At 42.6% G+C, this 16,770-nt stretch overlaps 1 protein-coding gene across 37 annotated transcripts in view; it reads left to right on the forward strand.

The window, feature by feature from the left end:
* The window catches only part of TACC2 (transforming acidic coiled-coil containing protein 2), a 153,923-nt gene that overhangs the window by 41,329 nt on the left and 95,824 nt on the right, over positions 1-16,770 (forward strand). For 34 of the 37 annotated variants that reach the window (XM_083616766.1, XM_083616767.1, XM_083616805.1 and 31 more), the window contains one exon: positions 14,316-14,441. In XM_083616766.1, the coding sequence (XP_083472892.1) occupies positions 14,316-14,441 (126 nt within the window). Of the gene's footprint in view, positions 1-6,584; positions 7,553-14,315; positions 14,442-16,770 lie in introns of those variants that run through there. The other 3 variants (XM_083616795.1, XM_083616798.1, XM_083616801.1) reach the window with 1 other exon arrangement.

The raw sequence follows: 16,770 nt of genomic DNA on the forward strand, positions 1-16,770 counted from the left end.
TAGAAACTCATCTAGAGTCTGCACACTTCCGTTACATTCGTCCCCTTTATAGATCAGTGACAGGCATTATCAGTATAATACTTTTCAAGTTCAGGGCACTTTTGTGATTAGATGAAGTTTTTGAAATTCACTGCAGTGATAGGTCTGTTAGGCACTCCCTTCCTTCTAGAAATACCACAGCTAATAATAGCTTCCGCAGCATGCAGAGAAAAGCTGCCCTGGCTTCTCAAAGGAAACTTTCTAACAAGTGGGTTAGCCTCACAATGAAAGGCAGATTGTCTGTTGACTACAAGTTTTATTTAGGCATATTTACAGGCAAAAGTTTGAGCTAATTTATAAAAAGAGTGCTTGGAACTGGTGGATAGCCCTCCACCAGTTTCCAGTGTGATGGACCTATATTAGGAACTTGGGTCAGGAACGACTAGTTGGGAATATGATAGGACCAGGATGGACACAGTTTAATCCAAGCCAGAGATCTTAACAAGTAAAGAAGCTGAAGCAAAACGAATGAAGCATGGTTGCCTGTCTAGGCGAAAAAGAAAGAAAGAAAGAAAGAAAGAAAGAAAGAAAGAAAGAAAGAAAGAAAAGAAGGCTGAAGGCAGGAAACCAGTCTTCCAAAGTCTAGGGAAGACAGAAATCAAAATGGGGGTGGGGTAGGGCTGGTTCCCAGGGAGTTGACGTGAACCTAGAATGCATGCCAGAAGCAAGTTAGGAAGAAATGCAAGAAGGCTTGTCAGCAACAGCAGCTGGTCAAACAAAGCACAGAGCAAGGGCTCAATAGAAATATTTATTTCCTTGCTTTCATATCCTAGCCTTTCTTCCATCACAGAACTCAAGATACACATGGTTCCCAGCTGGTCACTCATCCAGGAAGTGCAGTAATGTAGAAGCAGTAATGTAGAAGCAGGCTAACTGTAGCCATGGCTGCTGGATATCACACCTTAGCTGGGCCCAGTGGTCCATCATTGCCTTCAGGGATGGCTGTAGTCTCTACACAAGGCATAGGCAAACTCGGCCCTCCAGATGTTTTGGGACTACAATTCCCATCATCCCTAACCACTGGTCCTGCTAGTTGGGGATCATGGGAGTTGTAGGCCAAAAACATCGGGAGGGCCGAGTTTGCCTATGCCTGCTCTACACCAAATCCAGGAGTTAAGATTTGCATTAGCTGTGCTCTAATGGCCCCTGCCATCTGCTTGGTTTGGGTGGCTATGCAAAGGTTTCACGATACTATGTAGCTTTTTGGTGGAATCTTCACTGCAGGTGCAAATGTGAAAGGAGGAGAAAACAAAGGTGAGGGCGAAATGCAGTATATTTACAAATGGAGAGGAAGAGAGCTTTCATACATAGGACCAAATGCTTCTCTAGCAGGGATGAGGAACCTGTGGCTCTCCAGAAGTTGCCGGACCATGGTTAACATCTTCCCTTACCATTGGTCTTGCTGGCTGGAGCTGATGCAACTTTGAGTCCAATAACTTTTGAAGGGTTGTAGGTTCCCAAGCCCTGTTCTTTAGCCTAAATCAAAGCCAAATGCTAGCCTGTACCAGGAGGTCATTATCCCATACCCCATGAAGAGCCGATAAAGGGACATATTAGGGGTTTTATTGGTTTGAAATATTAGTATATTATAAACAACTGACAATATTTGAATGGAATGCAAAAAAACACTTCTTGGATTTTGTCACCAAGCCCATGAAAAAGGCAGATTGATTACTGATTTTTTTTTTTTTTGTGGGGGATGACGATGACAAATCCTTTCTTCTAGTTCTGGCTGTCTTTCAAGTTGTCTTGAGCCAACTTTTGTTTTCAGCTGGAAACTATGCAAAATGTCATGATTTCATAGCATTCAGCCAATTTTTGGTGGCTACATGGAACATTTCATTGCTTAGGTTTGCAGGGGTTTATATGTCTCAGGGATTCAAAACCCCAGAATCACACTGATGCAAATTGGAACAGAAAGGGAAAGCTCTTAAGAACCCTCAAGACCACGGCTCCTGATATGTACATGGCTCTAATTTTCAGTCACCACAAATGACTCCCAAGAGTTTTAAATTCATGAGCAGGAAGTGGTTTTAAATATAAGGCTCCACTTCAGTTTTCAGAAATTGTATCGGAAAATTGACATATATGCTCAGCTAAAATTGGAGCTAGAGTTGAATATTAAGTCCTTGTAACTCACTGGAATTTATTTCTGGGTAATCATGCATAAGATAGCACTATTTGAGTCATTTTGTTGGCCTACAAAAAGACACCCATAGCTGCTAAGTTGAGGAATGAGGCTAAATAGTATAGTATCAAAAAAAAGAAATTAATATTTCCTCAAGAACCCAGTACAAAGTGAAAAGGGTAGTTCATGAAAATCTAGGGGTGTCCCTCCAGACTGCCACCATGCTGCAGCAGGGATTCAAGCACATAGCAAAAATTTGGGTTTGCGCAATTAAATCAGATTAAAGTGAGCTGTCACTCTAGTGCAACAAATGCACTTAAAAACAAACAAGCAGCAGACTTTTTGTCTTTTGGAAAGTGATGGGGTGAATGAATAACAGGAAGATACATAAACACCCCACAAGCAAATCAGAATGAATGCTCTTTGCTGTGTTACTGTCATTTAAACATAATGAATGTTCAATAAACAATAGATATAGTCTAACCACTGCACGTCAGAGTGTAAGTAGATAAATAGGTACCACTCTGGCGGGAAAGTAAAAGGCGTTTCCGTGTGCTGCTCTGGTTTCACCAGAAGCGGCTTAGTCATGCTGGCCACATGACCCAGAAAAACTGTCTGTGGACAAACGCCGGCTCCGTCGGCCAGTAAAGCGAGATGAGCACCGCAACCCCAGCGGCGTTCGCGACTGGACTCAACTGTCAGGGGTCCTTTACCTTTGCCTTTTAACCACTGCAGGCCACTGTAATGCTTAACAGCAGCAAGAGAAACCAAAACAGTGAGGGAAATACCTTGGTATGGCCTGCAATATGCTAGGGTGCCCACCCTTTCAAAGGGGAGGGGCAGCAAGATATCCCTCTAGAGATGAGAGAGGAGGTGTTCCTGTCCCCTCTTAGCTTGGGCCCCCAAAGTAGGTTATACAGGTTGGCCCCGAAGGTTCCAGAGCGGTAGGCTTTGGGATCACCCATCACACAAAGGGTGCCTAAGAGTGTTCACCAAGCCCAAATTCCCACACAAATGCCAAAGTGACTGAATTTACTTATCAATTACAAACCAAACTGGTATGACCGCAGTATGGAGTAGGTGAAAAAACGTGCTTACAGAGACCAATGTGCAAGTGAACTCAAAATTCCTACTTGGTTGGCGAAAGTCCATACTACGAACCAGGGTGGGTAAAGTGGGTACTGGAAACTGTGGAGGTGAGGCTTATATAGCTTCTACTATGCCCATGCCATGTTTGACTGTACAGTGGTACCTCGGGTTACATACGCTTCAGGTTACATATGCTTCAGGTTACAGACTCCGCTAACCCAGAAATATTACCTCAGGTTAAGAACTTTGCTTCAGGATGAGAACAGAAATTGTGCTCTGGTGGCGCAGCAGCAGCAGGAGGCCCCATTAGCTAAAGTAGTGCTTCAGGTTAAGAACAGTTTCAGGTTAAGAACGGGCCTCCAGAACGAATTAAGTACTTAACCTGAGGTACCACTGTACACACAATGGACCATGACTCTCCTCCTTTCCTCCAAGCTGCAAACATCTGCCTGCCAACCAGCACCTGCAGACCAGGCGGTGAAACTCTGGGCACCAGTAACATCTTAAAAACAGTCCTTTAGTCCCTTAAAGATTAACAAATATATTAGGGCATAAATTTCAAGGATTAGAGCGCACTTTGATAGATGAGTCATGTCACAGGAATTATCCGCAAAGTACTCATTTAAGTGCCTATTTGGTTCTCTTGCTGGAAGATAATTTGGGCTTTTTTTCAAGTGCTGTGCAGTACTTGAAGTGCTACAGAAACTTACAAAACTGGTTTGACTTCACGGAGGGCAGAAAAATGAACGTGTGTATCATAGCAACTGAGCGCTTAACTTCTCAGATACTACTACTCAAAGGGGATGCCTGCAAGCCACCCTAGAATCATAGGGGTGATCCTGGGAGCATGAGAAGCTGTGTTCTACTGTATCTGAAGATACAGTGTATCTGAAGAAGTGTGCATGCACACGAAAGCTCATACCAAGAACTAACTTAGTTGGTCTTTAAGGTGCTACTGGAAGGAAAAATTTTTTTTTTGTGTTCTACTGAGTCAGAGAGCCTTAGTCAGTATTAGCTCAGGGTTATCTATGCTGACTGTCAAGGTTACAGGCAGAGGCTTTTCCAAGGCCTACCTGCACAAGCTGGGATTGAACCTGGGATGTCTACATGCAAAGCATGAGTTCTACAAAATGAAGCTCCCACCGTGCCCCAGAAAGCTTAACATATCAGTACAGACTACATAACATGCTGTAAAGTAGAAATCAAGTGTGGAATGCCCCTTATACCCAAAGATCAAGAATCACAGCATAAAGGCTTCTTGGTACACACATTGGGATATGGAAGTCCTTCAATACACAAGGGTGTTTTAGAGGAAAATGCCCAGTGAAGAGGAGCCATCATCGCAGACTATAATACAAACAATGCAATGCATTGACAATTCAGATCTTTTCTTTCTGACAGAGCTATTATCTTCCTCAAGGGACTGGAAACACTGTTAGCTAACTTCGCTTTCTATGTAGCTAATCATTAAGAGCTACTTTTCTCCCATGCCAACAAAGTGTTCTCTGTAATCCAACAGATCACTCACTTATCGGTTAAGTCTTTTGCCAAAGTAGGTTGCTTCTGTAGAGTGTATCCTCTTATTTTTCTGTCTTTCAGGTGCTGGCTTACTAGTATATTAAGAATGCATGTGTTATCTAGGCCTAACACTTGAAAAGAAAAGTTTTGCTACACTATTAAACATCTGTTCGTGCCTTCATCTAACCATACCCGATGGTGCTTCTGCCTGCTCTATGGCAGGGCTAGTTCTAGAAGGTGTTTTAGTACAGATGGCTGACTCTTTCTTGTCAAAGGACATCTGAGTGTATAGCAATCAAGTACAGAACACAGCCAGGTTGTTTCCTCCAGAGCAGAGGTGAACTGTGGCCCTTCATAGGTTTTTGGGGACAGGCCAGCAACACATGCAGGGCCCCATGTTCCCCATCCCTGCTCTAAAATATCAAAAGAAACCTGGCATAAAACAAAAAGTTTTATTCACTTTGCTCTTCTTTCCAGCTCCTAGTGCTTATTGATCTTAGAGGAGGTGAGGGAATCATAGTTTCCACCAGCAGCAGTAACAGCTTTGCTTTGTTAGGAGTTCTGTTTCTTGTCATACCAGAGTCAGTGTTGAGTTTTTTTAGAACTAGAGACAAGGCAACATACAGCAAAAGAAAGGTGATCCATCCATCCAATCTTCTCTTTTTGATTTTCTGGATTGGGGATGGGGATTGCTCCAGAATACCCTAGGAGTACAAGACCAAGCTCTCATATCCACCCTAGACAGAGCATTTGTACTATTTTACTATCTCTTTGACTGTTTCAATTCCACTATGTTTGTGTAAACTTTTTCTAAGAAGCAAGGGGTGCATCCTTAGGAATTGCCCTCGTTTTATTCTCACAATGGTTTTGAGAGGCAAGTTTGAGTGAATGAAGATGACTGGCCCAAGGTCTTCTAGCGAGTTTTAGGCCTGAATGAGGATTTGAACCCAGGCCTCTACAATGCAAGTTTAACTCTCTGCCCACTCTACCCCACAACAGTTTGCTTTCCCTAATGATAGTGACATACATACAAACCAAAGTGTGTGCGTGTTTGTCTGTATGTGTCCTGTTGAAGTATACAAATCAACTTCTGCTACACTTAGTCTGAACTACTATTGGTCAACCTATATTATTTATATTATTTATTAAATCTGTATACCACCCTTCATCTGAAGATCACAGAGCAGTTCACAACATAAAAATACAAAACAAGAACAGAAAATGCGTAATCAAACAAAACAAAACTGAAAACCTCCCTCCCACAAACACATTTGAAAAGACTTTCAATGTTAATTAGCCCAAGGCCTGGTTGAAGTGAAATGTTTTTACCCAGCACCTAAATATATGCAACAAACCCTGGCTCATCCCCATCCTCATATGTCCACAGGTACTTTTTTCCCAGTAGTAGTGAATGGAAAGATGTCATATTTTAAGTGTCACTGCTTCCCAACCCTTCTGAATTCCAGGCGAGCAGCTGTGTTAGGCCTCAATCCTTAGTAGGCCCCCTTACTTCAGAGTAAGCCTCCCTGAAGTCCGTGGGGCTTCCTTTGGAATACAGATGCACAGAGTTAAGACTATTATTAATAACCCAAACCTACCCTAAAATCCCTGTGGAGCCGGAAAGAGGACCGAATTCATATGCTGGCAAGGCGTAGCGCCCACTTGTGCGACTAGCAAAAAGGCCCTTTCCCAGCTTGTGGCAGGTCAGGAGTTTTGCAGGGCGAGGAGGCAGCCAGACTGGGAAACTCGCCGCCACCAACCGGGGACTCCATTGTCAGCCGCAATCAAGGGACGCTGCTCCTTCCCCTCCCGCGTCTCTTTCAACTCCTCACCACCAGCTGTTAACCATAGCAGTTCTAATCGTAACTGCGGGGGCGGGCAAATGGTGGTGTTTCCCCTCTCCTCCAAAGAGAACGCCTAAGAGGTAAACTCCCCCGCCTGCCCCGGGTTGGAATGGCGTCATTTGGTTATAATCTGTCGAGGGAGCAACTCTCGTCTGTACGTGGGGAAAGTGCTTCTCCGCCGCCGCCGAAAATTCAAAACAGCGATCTGCTCGTCATGACTCAATAAGTCCTGGAAAGTAACTTCTGTAGGCGCTGGAGAGAGAGAGAGAGCAAGGAGGGGCGGGGTGGAGAAAGAGGAAGAAACCCACGTGTTTGGTTTTCCCTGGCACATCCACACGCTGCTTTTGCGAGGAGGAGGGGGGAGCCAGTGTGAACTCCAAACTCTTAGGGATCCAGCAGCACTTGGATCTCCTTCGGGATCTTTCCGCACAGTTTAGGAAGACGCACTGGCTGGGGCGCGCGGGCGTCTAAGGCGTGCCGACATTCCAGGGACAGCCTCGGATGCCTTCGGACCACTGCCTGTTCGCTGGAGATACTCCCTTCTCCTTTGGGAGAATCGGGGGAGGAGCTTCTTAAGCTGGGCTCCTCCAGTGGTTTTTTTTTTTTTTAATAGCCACTGGCCTTTTGTGTGGTTCAATTTCCCAGCAGCTTTCCGTTCAGAGGGGGATCTGCCGCCCGGAACGCAGGAGTTTGGAGATACTTTCCTAGGCTGATTCCCTCGTGTGTGAGATCAGCGTTCAGTTCTGCTGGATTCCACTTTAGAGCGTGCCTTGTTTCTGACTGGAAAGCTGGGATGTTTTATAATTACTGAGAAGCAAACGCTTTCTGACATGGAATTAGCTCTGCAGTAGATGGTGCTAAGTTCTGGAGTTTTGTTTTTGTCTTGGAGCTGGTGAAGAGTCCAATAGATGCCCCCCCCGCCCCAATAGCTCTGGTAAGTGTTAATTGTTTGGCTTTGCAGATCTTGCCAGTAAATGACATTGGGGAAGTGGGAGGTTCTTAGATAACTATATCAAAAAGTGCCCTTCTGAAAAGTAGTTTGGTGATAACACCCCTCACCCCCGCTAATTGTACCAAATAATAACTCTTAGGTGCCTTCTTGAATTGCTCAGACACGCAGCACAAATTAAAGGGGAATACATAATCTTTACATCCTGGCAGTTGAAGACGTTTGCGCACATTGCTGTGAAATGTGCCTGAATTTCTCTGACTCACAGGATATGTTTACCAGTTCCATGGAGACATAGTGGGTTGGTTGGTCCTGTTACGCAGGGAAACTTCTGGCTTCTGATTTTATGAGCTGTAAATTGGAAGCTTAAAAAACCCGGAGTAGTCACAACACAAGGAAGAGCAAGTGCTTTTGTTACTGAACAGACATGTCTGACAATTATCGGGATTGACGTTTATTGTTTTAATAAAAGGGCAGATGGGTTCAGCTTAACTCATTGTGACCCATGCTCATAATTTTGTAGGAGGTTTGGTAGTAATTTGTGGGTCACAATGAAGCTATTTTATATATATACAGTATAGGATCTTATCCAAAGTTGCGATCTATGAACTTAACCCAAAATCCTTGCATTTAAGCTTAATAAAATTCCATATCATTTATGATAAGACTGACAGTCCAGATCCTAAACCCACTACTACTATTATTATTATGTATTAGTTTATAAACTCCTTTTACATGTTTCTCAAGGTGATTTACAAACATACCACAAAAATAGTTTTTGAGACAGTGCAAAACAGCAACAACTGAAGATTGGTTTAAAATAACACAAAAGGAACACCTAAGAAAAATGTTTTCATCCCGCTTCCTCCAAAGTGCTTCCAATGAGTTCAGTGAGATTTACCTTCTGGTAAGTGTATAGGATTTCTGCCTTGGGTGGCAATCCTATATAGATTTATTTAGGAGTACATACTATTGAACTCACTGGTTCCTTTCGTATCAGTGTACCTTGGATTGGAGCATTACTTGGAATTTTGCCACAACGATGTCAGTGTTGCCTACTTGGAAATAAGTCCTGTATAAACTCAGTAGGATTAAACTGGCGGTAGAGCTGCTTTCACACAGTCTTGTCTTGCACTTTCTGTACCGTTTGTGTATGTTGTGAATAGAGAAAGAAAACATAAATCTTCTTCGTTCTAACTCCCCCCCCATTGATGTTAAAGTGGTTTGAGCCTCCTAAGCCTGTTCTGTTGCAAGCACTGGGGTGCACCTGCTCTCTGCTTGTGACACATGGGTTTGAATTATGTGGGTGATCAGATTTATATTTAATGTGCATCTAAGTCCAAGGCCAGTTCCAGTATATGTGCATCTTATTTTATCCTTAAAACCAACCCTAGGAGGTAAGTTGGTTTGAGAGCAGGTTGTCTGCAGCAGTAGCATCCAGTGCTCTTGGCAAGGCTAAGCGGCGTTTTGAACTTAGTCCCTTATGGTCAAAGTGGGGATTGTAGCTACTGTACTGTACTGGCAGTGATTGATGGTGGATGGTCCTGTCTGCATTATGATTACACTTGATTATGCTTTTTTTGGCTCTTCCTGTTGCTCATAATTATGTCAAATCCTAGCTTGACTTGTGGAATACAGTTTCAGTGTGTTGGCTTGTATTGCTGACTTCCTAACCCGCCCCATCCATGTTTTGAATCTTACCCAAGAGCAGGGAGAGAGAAAGTAACCAGCTGAAACCTTTTGCTGTCATGGGGAGTCAGGGCTGAATCTTTGCCTGTTATGAAGGCAAAGTATTAAAAGGCAAAGTTGTTCCACCGGAATACATTTGCAACCATTTTTGGACAAATGCAAGCACAAAGCAGAAAGAGAGCTGTGCACATATGGAGCATATGTTTGATTCTTCCCCCCTCCCCGTTGTGTTAGGCAGCATTTCTTCATTATGGCTTCCTGATGGCTTCTGTTGGACTACGGTGGGCTAGGTACAACTTTAGGCTTTGTTGCCTACCCTATAAAAAAATCAAGCCATTGGTTTTTCACTCAGCAAATGCACAGGCTGACTGGTTGCAGTGCATATAGGCCATTCCATAAACTGCTCTTCTCTCTTACATTTAGTGATGACTCACATTTATGACTTGGGAACCCCTTCTCCCTGGTTTTTACTGTAATAACTTGAGACTGAATGGTTAAGTTCTTTACAATTTAAGGTGTGTACAAGGAATGTGGGGACCACAGGGGTGGAGTTCTTTATTTCTGACTAATCTCATCACCTGGCAAAAGATCTTCCCTTCTTGCCAAGATTCCATAGGGTTGCTGTAAAATTATATTTTCATCTGCAGATGTCTGATTTTTCTTTTGCTGCTTCAGTCCTGACTGAATATGTTGTGTTTACTTATAGGGAGAGTAGTGAGCTGTGTTGTTTCCTTTAAGAAGTTATCTAGAGTGACATTCTCTCTTTCTCTCCTTTAGAGTCAGGGTTATTAGAAATGTCAATAAAGTGTTGGGAAGAGAATATGATTTGGGTGGCTATACATAGTACATCCACAGGTTTCTAGGCACATCAATAACGTTTGTGTCCTTGAGGGGAAAAACCCTTTTTGTTCCCTTGGGATGGACAATGCTTTTGATATCACTATTCAGTGATATCCATTTTTCTGCAAGGATTCAGACTGACAGCCCTTTTCTGGCTATGATTGCCACCTGTTTTTCAGCTGTGCTCTTTGTCTGTAGCAGTGCTTCTAAACTTGGGTGCAACTTTACATCATGTGAAGCTTTTACTGGCATGGAGATGTGATGTAAAAGGGTTTCACTCATGTCTAGTGTGGATGTCAGGCTGCTGTCTAAACCACAAAAGCTGGTAAAAAGAAAAGAAGCAACAATTTTGATGGCTGTAGAAGTGCTCTACTAGTTACATCATGGTGTTTAAGGGGTCCCTTTGTTTCACCCTTTGGGCAAGTGATCCAACAAACTTCCATTAACTATAGTTAAAATGCTTCCCATTTTGTCTAAACCCAAGACACCATGCTTTGAAATTGGGTTAATAACCTGGCTTGGTCTGAAGCTGTTTACTGGTTCAGACCAAGTGGGGAACTATTTTTAATGGAATAAATCCTGGTTTGTTTTCCAGCTCATGTGAAGGGGTAAGCAAGAGGCTTGTTTGTAACTTGGTTTATTAATGGAGATATGATCATCTGAACTCTCTCAGTTGGATAACACTGTCATTTCTGAAACAAAATGTCAGATACTTTAAAAAGGCTACATTGCTGGGCTCAGTAGTTTTTTTTTTCTTGAAAGCTTTGGATTTTCAGTAATCTCTTATTTGGTAGTTATCAGAAGCTAGAGCTATCCTGCCTCAGCACATTTCGCTTAAGGCTTTGAGAGCATCTCACATTTATTTTCCCTTACAACATAGGCACTCAAGCTTATTTCAGTAAAAAAAGAAGGATCTATTGATTACTTGAAGGGTAGTGATTTCAGGATAGGGATTGGGAAAAATACACTTGTTCTTTGAAATTCTTTCATGAAAATTAGAAAGTCAATATACTCAAAGTGCTCCATTTAAACATATATTTGCCTTCAGTAACTGAAGGTAAGTTATGTTTCACTTATCCTGTTATTTAATCAGCACTTCAATCTTGTGCTTATGATCTAGAGTAGTTTGGTTACATAGAATGACAGAGTCATTTTTTTAGAAGCATTTGTTTCTCGACTGAAAACTGGTTGGAATAAATATTTTATTTAGATTTAAGAATAAAATAAATATTGAACCTCAAATTAATTCTTTAAACAACATAAAGACAACTTCTAGGCATAAAGTTTATCTTTATGGTGTTTGGGGGATTAATATGAGTCTCAAATAAACAACTGTGCCTTCAAATTTAGGAATACCTGCCTTTTGTTATTTATGAGAGTGCACAGAGTTAAGTGATATCCAGTGCAGTCATATGCAGAGCAGACTCATTGAAATTCACTGTTTTCAGTGGGTCTACTCTGAGTATGCCTGCCACTGGATAGTACCTACGGTCTACACAAGGGAACTGGCAAATTTAGTAAGGCCACTTCTGCCTTTAAAAGATTCCTAGGAAGTAGCTTGTTAGCAAATAACTTTGCTTACAGTACAGATTTAACCTTGTGACGAGCTTCCATATTTATTATTCTTATTTATTCACTCCCCTCACCTGCTGAACATGTACCATCAAATTGGTTTGTGTGTGCAATCTCAGCAGGCATGACCCAGATACCTGCAAACTGGTAAGCAGGGTGTGTGTTGTTGCTGATCAAAGCGTTACTCCGCTGATGAGTTGGTTGCAGGCTGAGCCCACTGATCTTCTGAATGCATTTACAATGTGTGTGTTGCAGCTGTTGTCAAGCAGCTGGTTGTTAAGCTGTGAAACATTTCCCCTAAGTAGGCACACGGTCTGGAGCACAATTGGAAGTCGGTTTTTCTTTCCAGGCGTTCCCCACAATTTATATAGTTGATAGGAATGGATGATCTTATTCACCACTTCTGGGCACTAAGGAAGCTGCCTTATATTGAGTCGGACTATTGGTTTATCCAGTGCCATTTACACTGACTGGCAGCCACAGCAGCTGTCCAGGTTTTAGACAGGGGGCATTCACAGCCTTATCTGAGGGTTGAATCTGGGACCTTCTCCATGCCAAGCAGAGGCCCTTCTATGCAGCGATGGCCCTTTCCCTTTCCCTCTCCTCAAAAGTTACCTTAGAGATTGCTTTGTTTTGAAAACTCTGTTTGCTCAGTACATTTCACATCTGCGTGAGAGTTCATGGAGCTGTTTGTCAAAGCAGTTTTCAGTTAGGCATATTGTTTCTTTCAATGGAGTGGATCCAAATATTTTAAACAAATGTCAGATCTGATAGATTTCTCAATAACATCCGTGTGAGGAAATTTCTGTTAATTTTTGGACTTGAAACACACCAGGGTTTTTGTCACTTTGTTCATGAGTTTTAAGCCAGCTGCTCGGTATTTTCAGTGTCAGGGTTTAGATAAGTTGAGTATCTTCTGTTTTATGTATTAGGAAGTTGCCAGAAGTGACTTCTAAGAAGGTAAAATTCCCAAAGGATGTGAAATTTCATGCATAACATGAAGATTACGCATTTTCACACTCCCAAATGGCTATTTAAAAGGTAAAGGTAAAGGGACCCCTGACCATTAGGTCCAGTCGTGAACGACTCTGGGGTTGCGGTGCTCCTCTCGCTTTACTGGCTGAGGGAGCTGGCGTACAGCTTCCAGGTCATATGGCCAGCATGACTAAGCCGCTTCTGGTGAACCAGAGCAGCACACGGAAACGCCGTTTACCTTCCCGCTGGAGCGGTACCTATTTATCTACTTGCACTTTGACGTGCTTTTGAACTGCTAGGTTGGCAGGAGCAGGGACCGAGCAACGGGAGCTCACCCTTTTGTGAGGATTCGAACCGCCGACCTTCTGATCAGCAAGTCCTAGGCTCTGTGGTTTAACCCACAGCGCCACCCACATCCTCAAAGAGAGCTAGTGTGGTGTCAAGAGGGTTTAACCTAAGAGTGGGAAGATGCAGGTTCAAGTCCATTCCAAGAGATCTGCTCCTTGGGCCAAAATCCACATTCATTGGGGCCATTTCTTTATTAGGCCAACCAAAATATCACACAATATTCTGAAAGCTTTTTAGTTCTTGAAAACTGTTCATTGCGCTAGGTGGTCAACAGCATGATGAGAGAGCAGGAAGAGGAAGAAAAAGGTTGGCTGATGTTTAAGATATGAAGTTGCACTGAGGCCTGGCTTTGAACAAGAAGTATAACAATGACCAAATCCCCATTTCGAAAATCCAGCTATTGTTATAGGTTTTGTTCCCAGTAGGCCTTGATGCAACCTGATACCTGCACCCTGAAGGAGCTTATTTGAATGTCTGCTACTACTTCCACATTCCATCTTAAAGCTATGACTGGATGTTGGATGCAGTCTCTGGGGCTTAAATATCAGTCAACATTTCTTCTGCTTCCTCCCTCCTTCCCTGCCTGCCCCCCATGATTGCTCTGTTTAACAACTAGCCTGGTGGCATATTCTGGAGACCTTGAAAGCTTTTACAATATTTTGTGATATTTGGGAAATTGGGCCAAAATGGCTGCTTTTATTCTTTGTGTTCCTTGGGCTAGCTGGCCTACCTCAATGCCAGTTGTGAGATTATTAGGAGGTGGGGAGTCTGTATTTTCAAGCTTTACATTTTCCCATGATTCCTTTGCTGTTACAGTCTTTCATAGCCTGGTCTTTCTTGATCTGTTTCCCTCTCTCCTCACTTCCATCAGACTCTCCTAATTAGAGAATTGAGCAACACAGCAACAGTTTTTCATTTTCCTGCAGTTAACCAAAGCTCAGGTTGTTGTTCCTTTGACTTAGGAAAGCTCACAGTTATATCTGCAACATCAGAAGACATCAAAACACTAATGTGAAGTGATTCTGGTGAGCATGGTCTGTTGTGGACCTGAACAACATCTCTCCAGTGCCTCCCCGCTGGTGTGGATTGTCATGCTCAGGTCAGGAACTGTCTCAACCAGGAGTTTTTAGATGACTTGGAGACTCAAAACATGTAAGAAGTTTGTGAGGGAAGCAAGTAATGGTAGATAAGCCTGGGAAGGTTTCCTATTTTGGAATTGTTACTAGCTCTAATTGCCCAAAAGGTATAGTTGATAGATGCTCCTAAAAGGTCTATTGTTTCAGAAGGGTGGTCTTACTATTTTCCCCTGTCTTACTTCACACAGTTCTTCTGTTCCTGACGATGCCATCAAATTGGTGCCTGATGTGGACTCATCCAAAGAGCCACTAACCACTGTTATCTCAGATGGACACAACACTGTTCTGGAGTCTGCTGAGCTGACTGCAACAAGGTAGGGTGATAAATCACTTGCAGATATACAATTTACCACCAATTGCCATTGGGGCAGTTCCAACCGTTCAGTGGTTCCAGTGTTACAGACAGACAATGGCCTTGTCCTATTGGCCACTAAATGGTCGGAAGTGGCTATGTCTAGTCACTGTGTGGTAGTCTATTTTTTATTTTATTTTTTGGAGTGGGTTGGAAATAGGGCATATATTGAATGTTCTAATTCAGTTCTGTTTGTTAGTTGGGATTCAGGCACAAAGCAATCGTGAATGTTAGGCTGTTGTCTCAGGAGGGCACTTCTAGCTAGAGTGGCATTTGCCCTGAATTAGAATGAATTATCTTGGGGAATGATAGAGTTTGGCAGTAGATAGGAAGAAGTGCCATTTGTTCATGTGTGGGAAAATGGGTGTGAATTGGCTCAATGCTTAGACCTTTTTAAAATCATACTTGGCAGCAAGTTAGGAGTACATTCAGAACCGTAGCTTTTGTTGTGTTCTGCAGATCAGAGGGCTGATTACCCTTTAGAATCATATTTCTTACAGTTGGATTACTAAACAGCAGGCTGTGAGAGCCCAGGCTATTGGTTTGTTTGTTTTGGCTATGGCTAGGTTGTCTTGTTCCACCTAATTATTATCTTTTTGATCCTGCTTATTGTTGACTCACAGCAGAGTTAGCAAACTGAGAAGAAGCCACACTATCCAAAAGTGTTTTCTTTGTGAAGTTTCTTGCCTCAGGGCATGTTCACTTACTCCCATTTTCCAGAAAGCTGCTAAAATAGCGTGGCTTTTACTGAATTAATAAAATTAGGGAGTGGTGCATTACCAAGGTACCATCAGCAGCCCAAATACGCTTATTACAACCTTAATTTCTAGACAGTAACCATGTTAATCCCTTGCAGCAAAAATGATTGAAGAGCACCTTGAAGACTAAGAAATGTATTATAGCATAAGCTGTTGTGAACCACAGGCAGTCCATTTGATCAGCTGCATAAAGGGTTCTCCTGAGTTGCAGGTAAATAGATGGTGGAGGGGGGTATTCAGTTGTAAGCAGTAGGATCAGAAAGAAAAGAAATGCAGAAAACTACAGATAGTGATAATGTCCTTATTAACAGTGCCCATTCACAAAAAACAACAATATTCAGACATTGCAGCAACCTAAAACAACCATTCACCAGCAATAAAAGGCCACACAATAGGGATACAGATACAGGGGCCAGAGCTTGTGATAGACCCAGATGCCAACTCTGTCCCCATATCTATCTGGCAGTACTATGATATGATCCCCCATACCACCATCAGAGGTTCATTAATATGCTCATCTTCTAGTGTGAGATATCTATCTATCTATCTATCTAGATATCTAGATATCTATCTATCTATCTGATATATAAACAATCATCATCACAGTAACATCACAGCTTTCCTCCATCGCTCTACCATTCCCAGTTTTTCCCAATGTGACCTTAAGGTGACCATCCTTGATCTAAGTAACTTTCACAGTGAGTCTGCAGTGTTTAAACGGGTAAATTACAATCATCAAGAGGTTTAGTGCTGTCACTTGTGGGTTTAAACAGGTACAATGTGTTTTTATCACACTGCACATGTGAACTGGCCTGTTGAGAAGAAGGGTTTGGATTTGATATTCTGCTTTATCACTACCCTAAGGAGTCTCAAAGTGGCTAACAATCTCCTTTCCCTTCCTCCCCCACAACAAACACTCTGTGAGGTGAGTGGGGCTGAGAGACTTCAGAGAAGTGTGACTGGCCCAAGGTCACCCAGCAGCTGCATGTGGAGGAGCGGAGACGCGAACCCAGTTCCCCAGATTATGAGACTACTGTTCTTAACCACTACACCACACTGGCTCTCAGTTAGTTAGTACCAGGATGTCTGATTTACTTTTGCGAATGGCCAGTTGAGAATGCAATTATCATCTTTACTTTTCTTTGTTAAATTTCCTTTTTAACATAAATGTTTACAGTTCCTCTGCATATGCACACACGTGTGTGTGTGTGTGCGTACGTGCGTGTGCGTGCGTGCACAGCTGAATGAAGTGTACTGTAGTCCACAAAACTTTATGCTATAATAATTTTTTTAAGGGTGCCACAAGACTCTTGGTTGTTTTTACAACTATTTCCGCATCCATACCCAAACTGGTCCACTATGTCTCCTCACCCACTCCACACAACACGATTTGCTAAAAACCTTAGCTCATTACAGATTATACAGTATATGAGCATAGTCTCCTTCAAGGGCTCCTTCAAATGGCTAGGAACTGCTACTGTATACGCTTTAAAATAATATTGTTGCATGCATGTTGCTGCAAATCTCTGAGAT

Source organism: Podarcis filfolensis (assembly GCF_964270895.1).
Source record: "Podarcis filfolensis genome assembly, chromosome: 5".
In the NCBI taxonomy this organism is placed as follows: Eukaryota; Metazoa; Chordata; class Lepidosauria; order Squamata; family Lacertidae; genus Podarcis; species Podarcis filfolensis.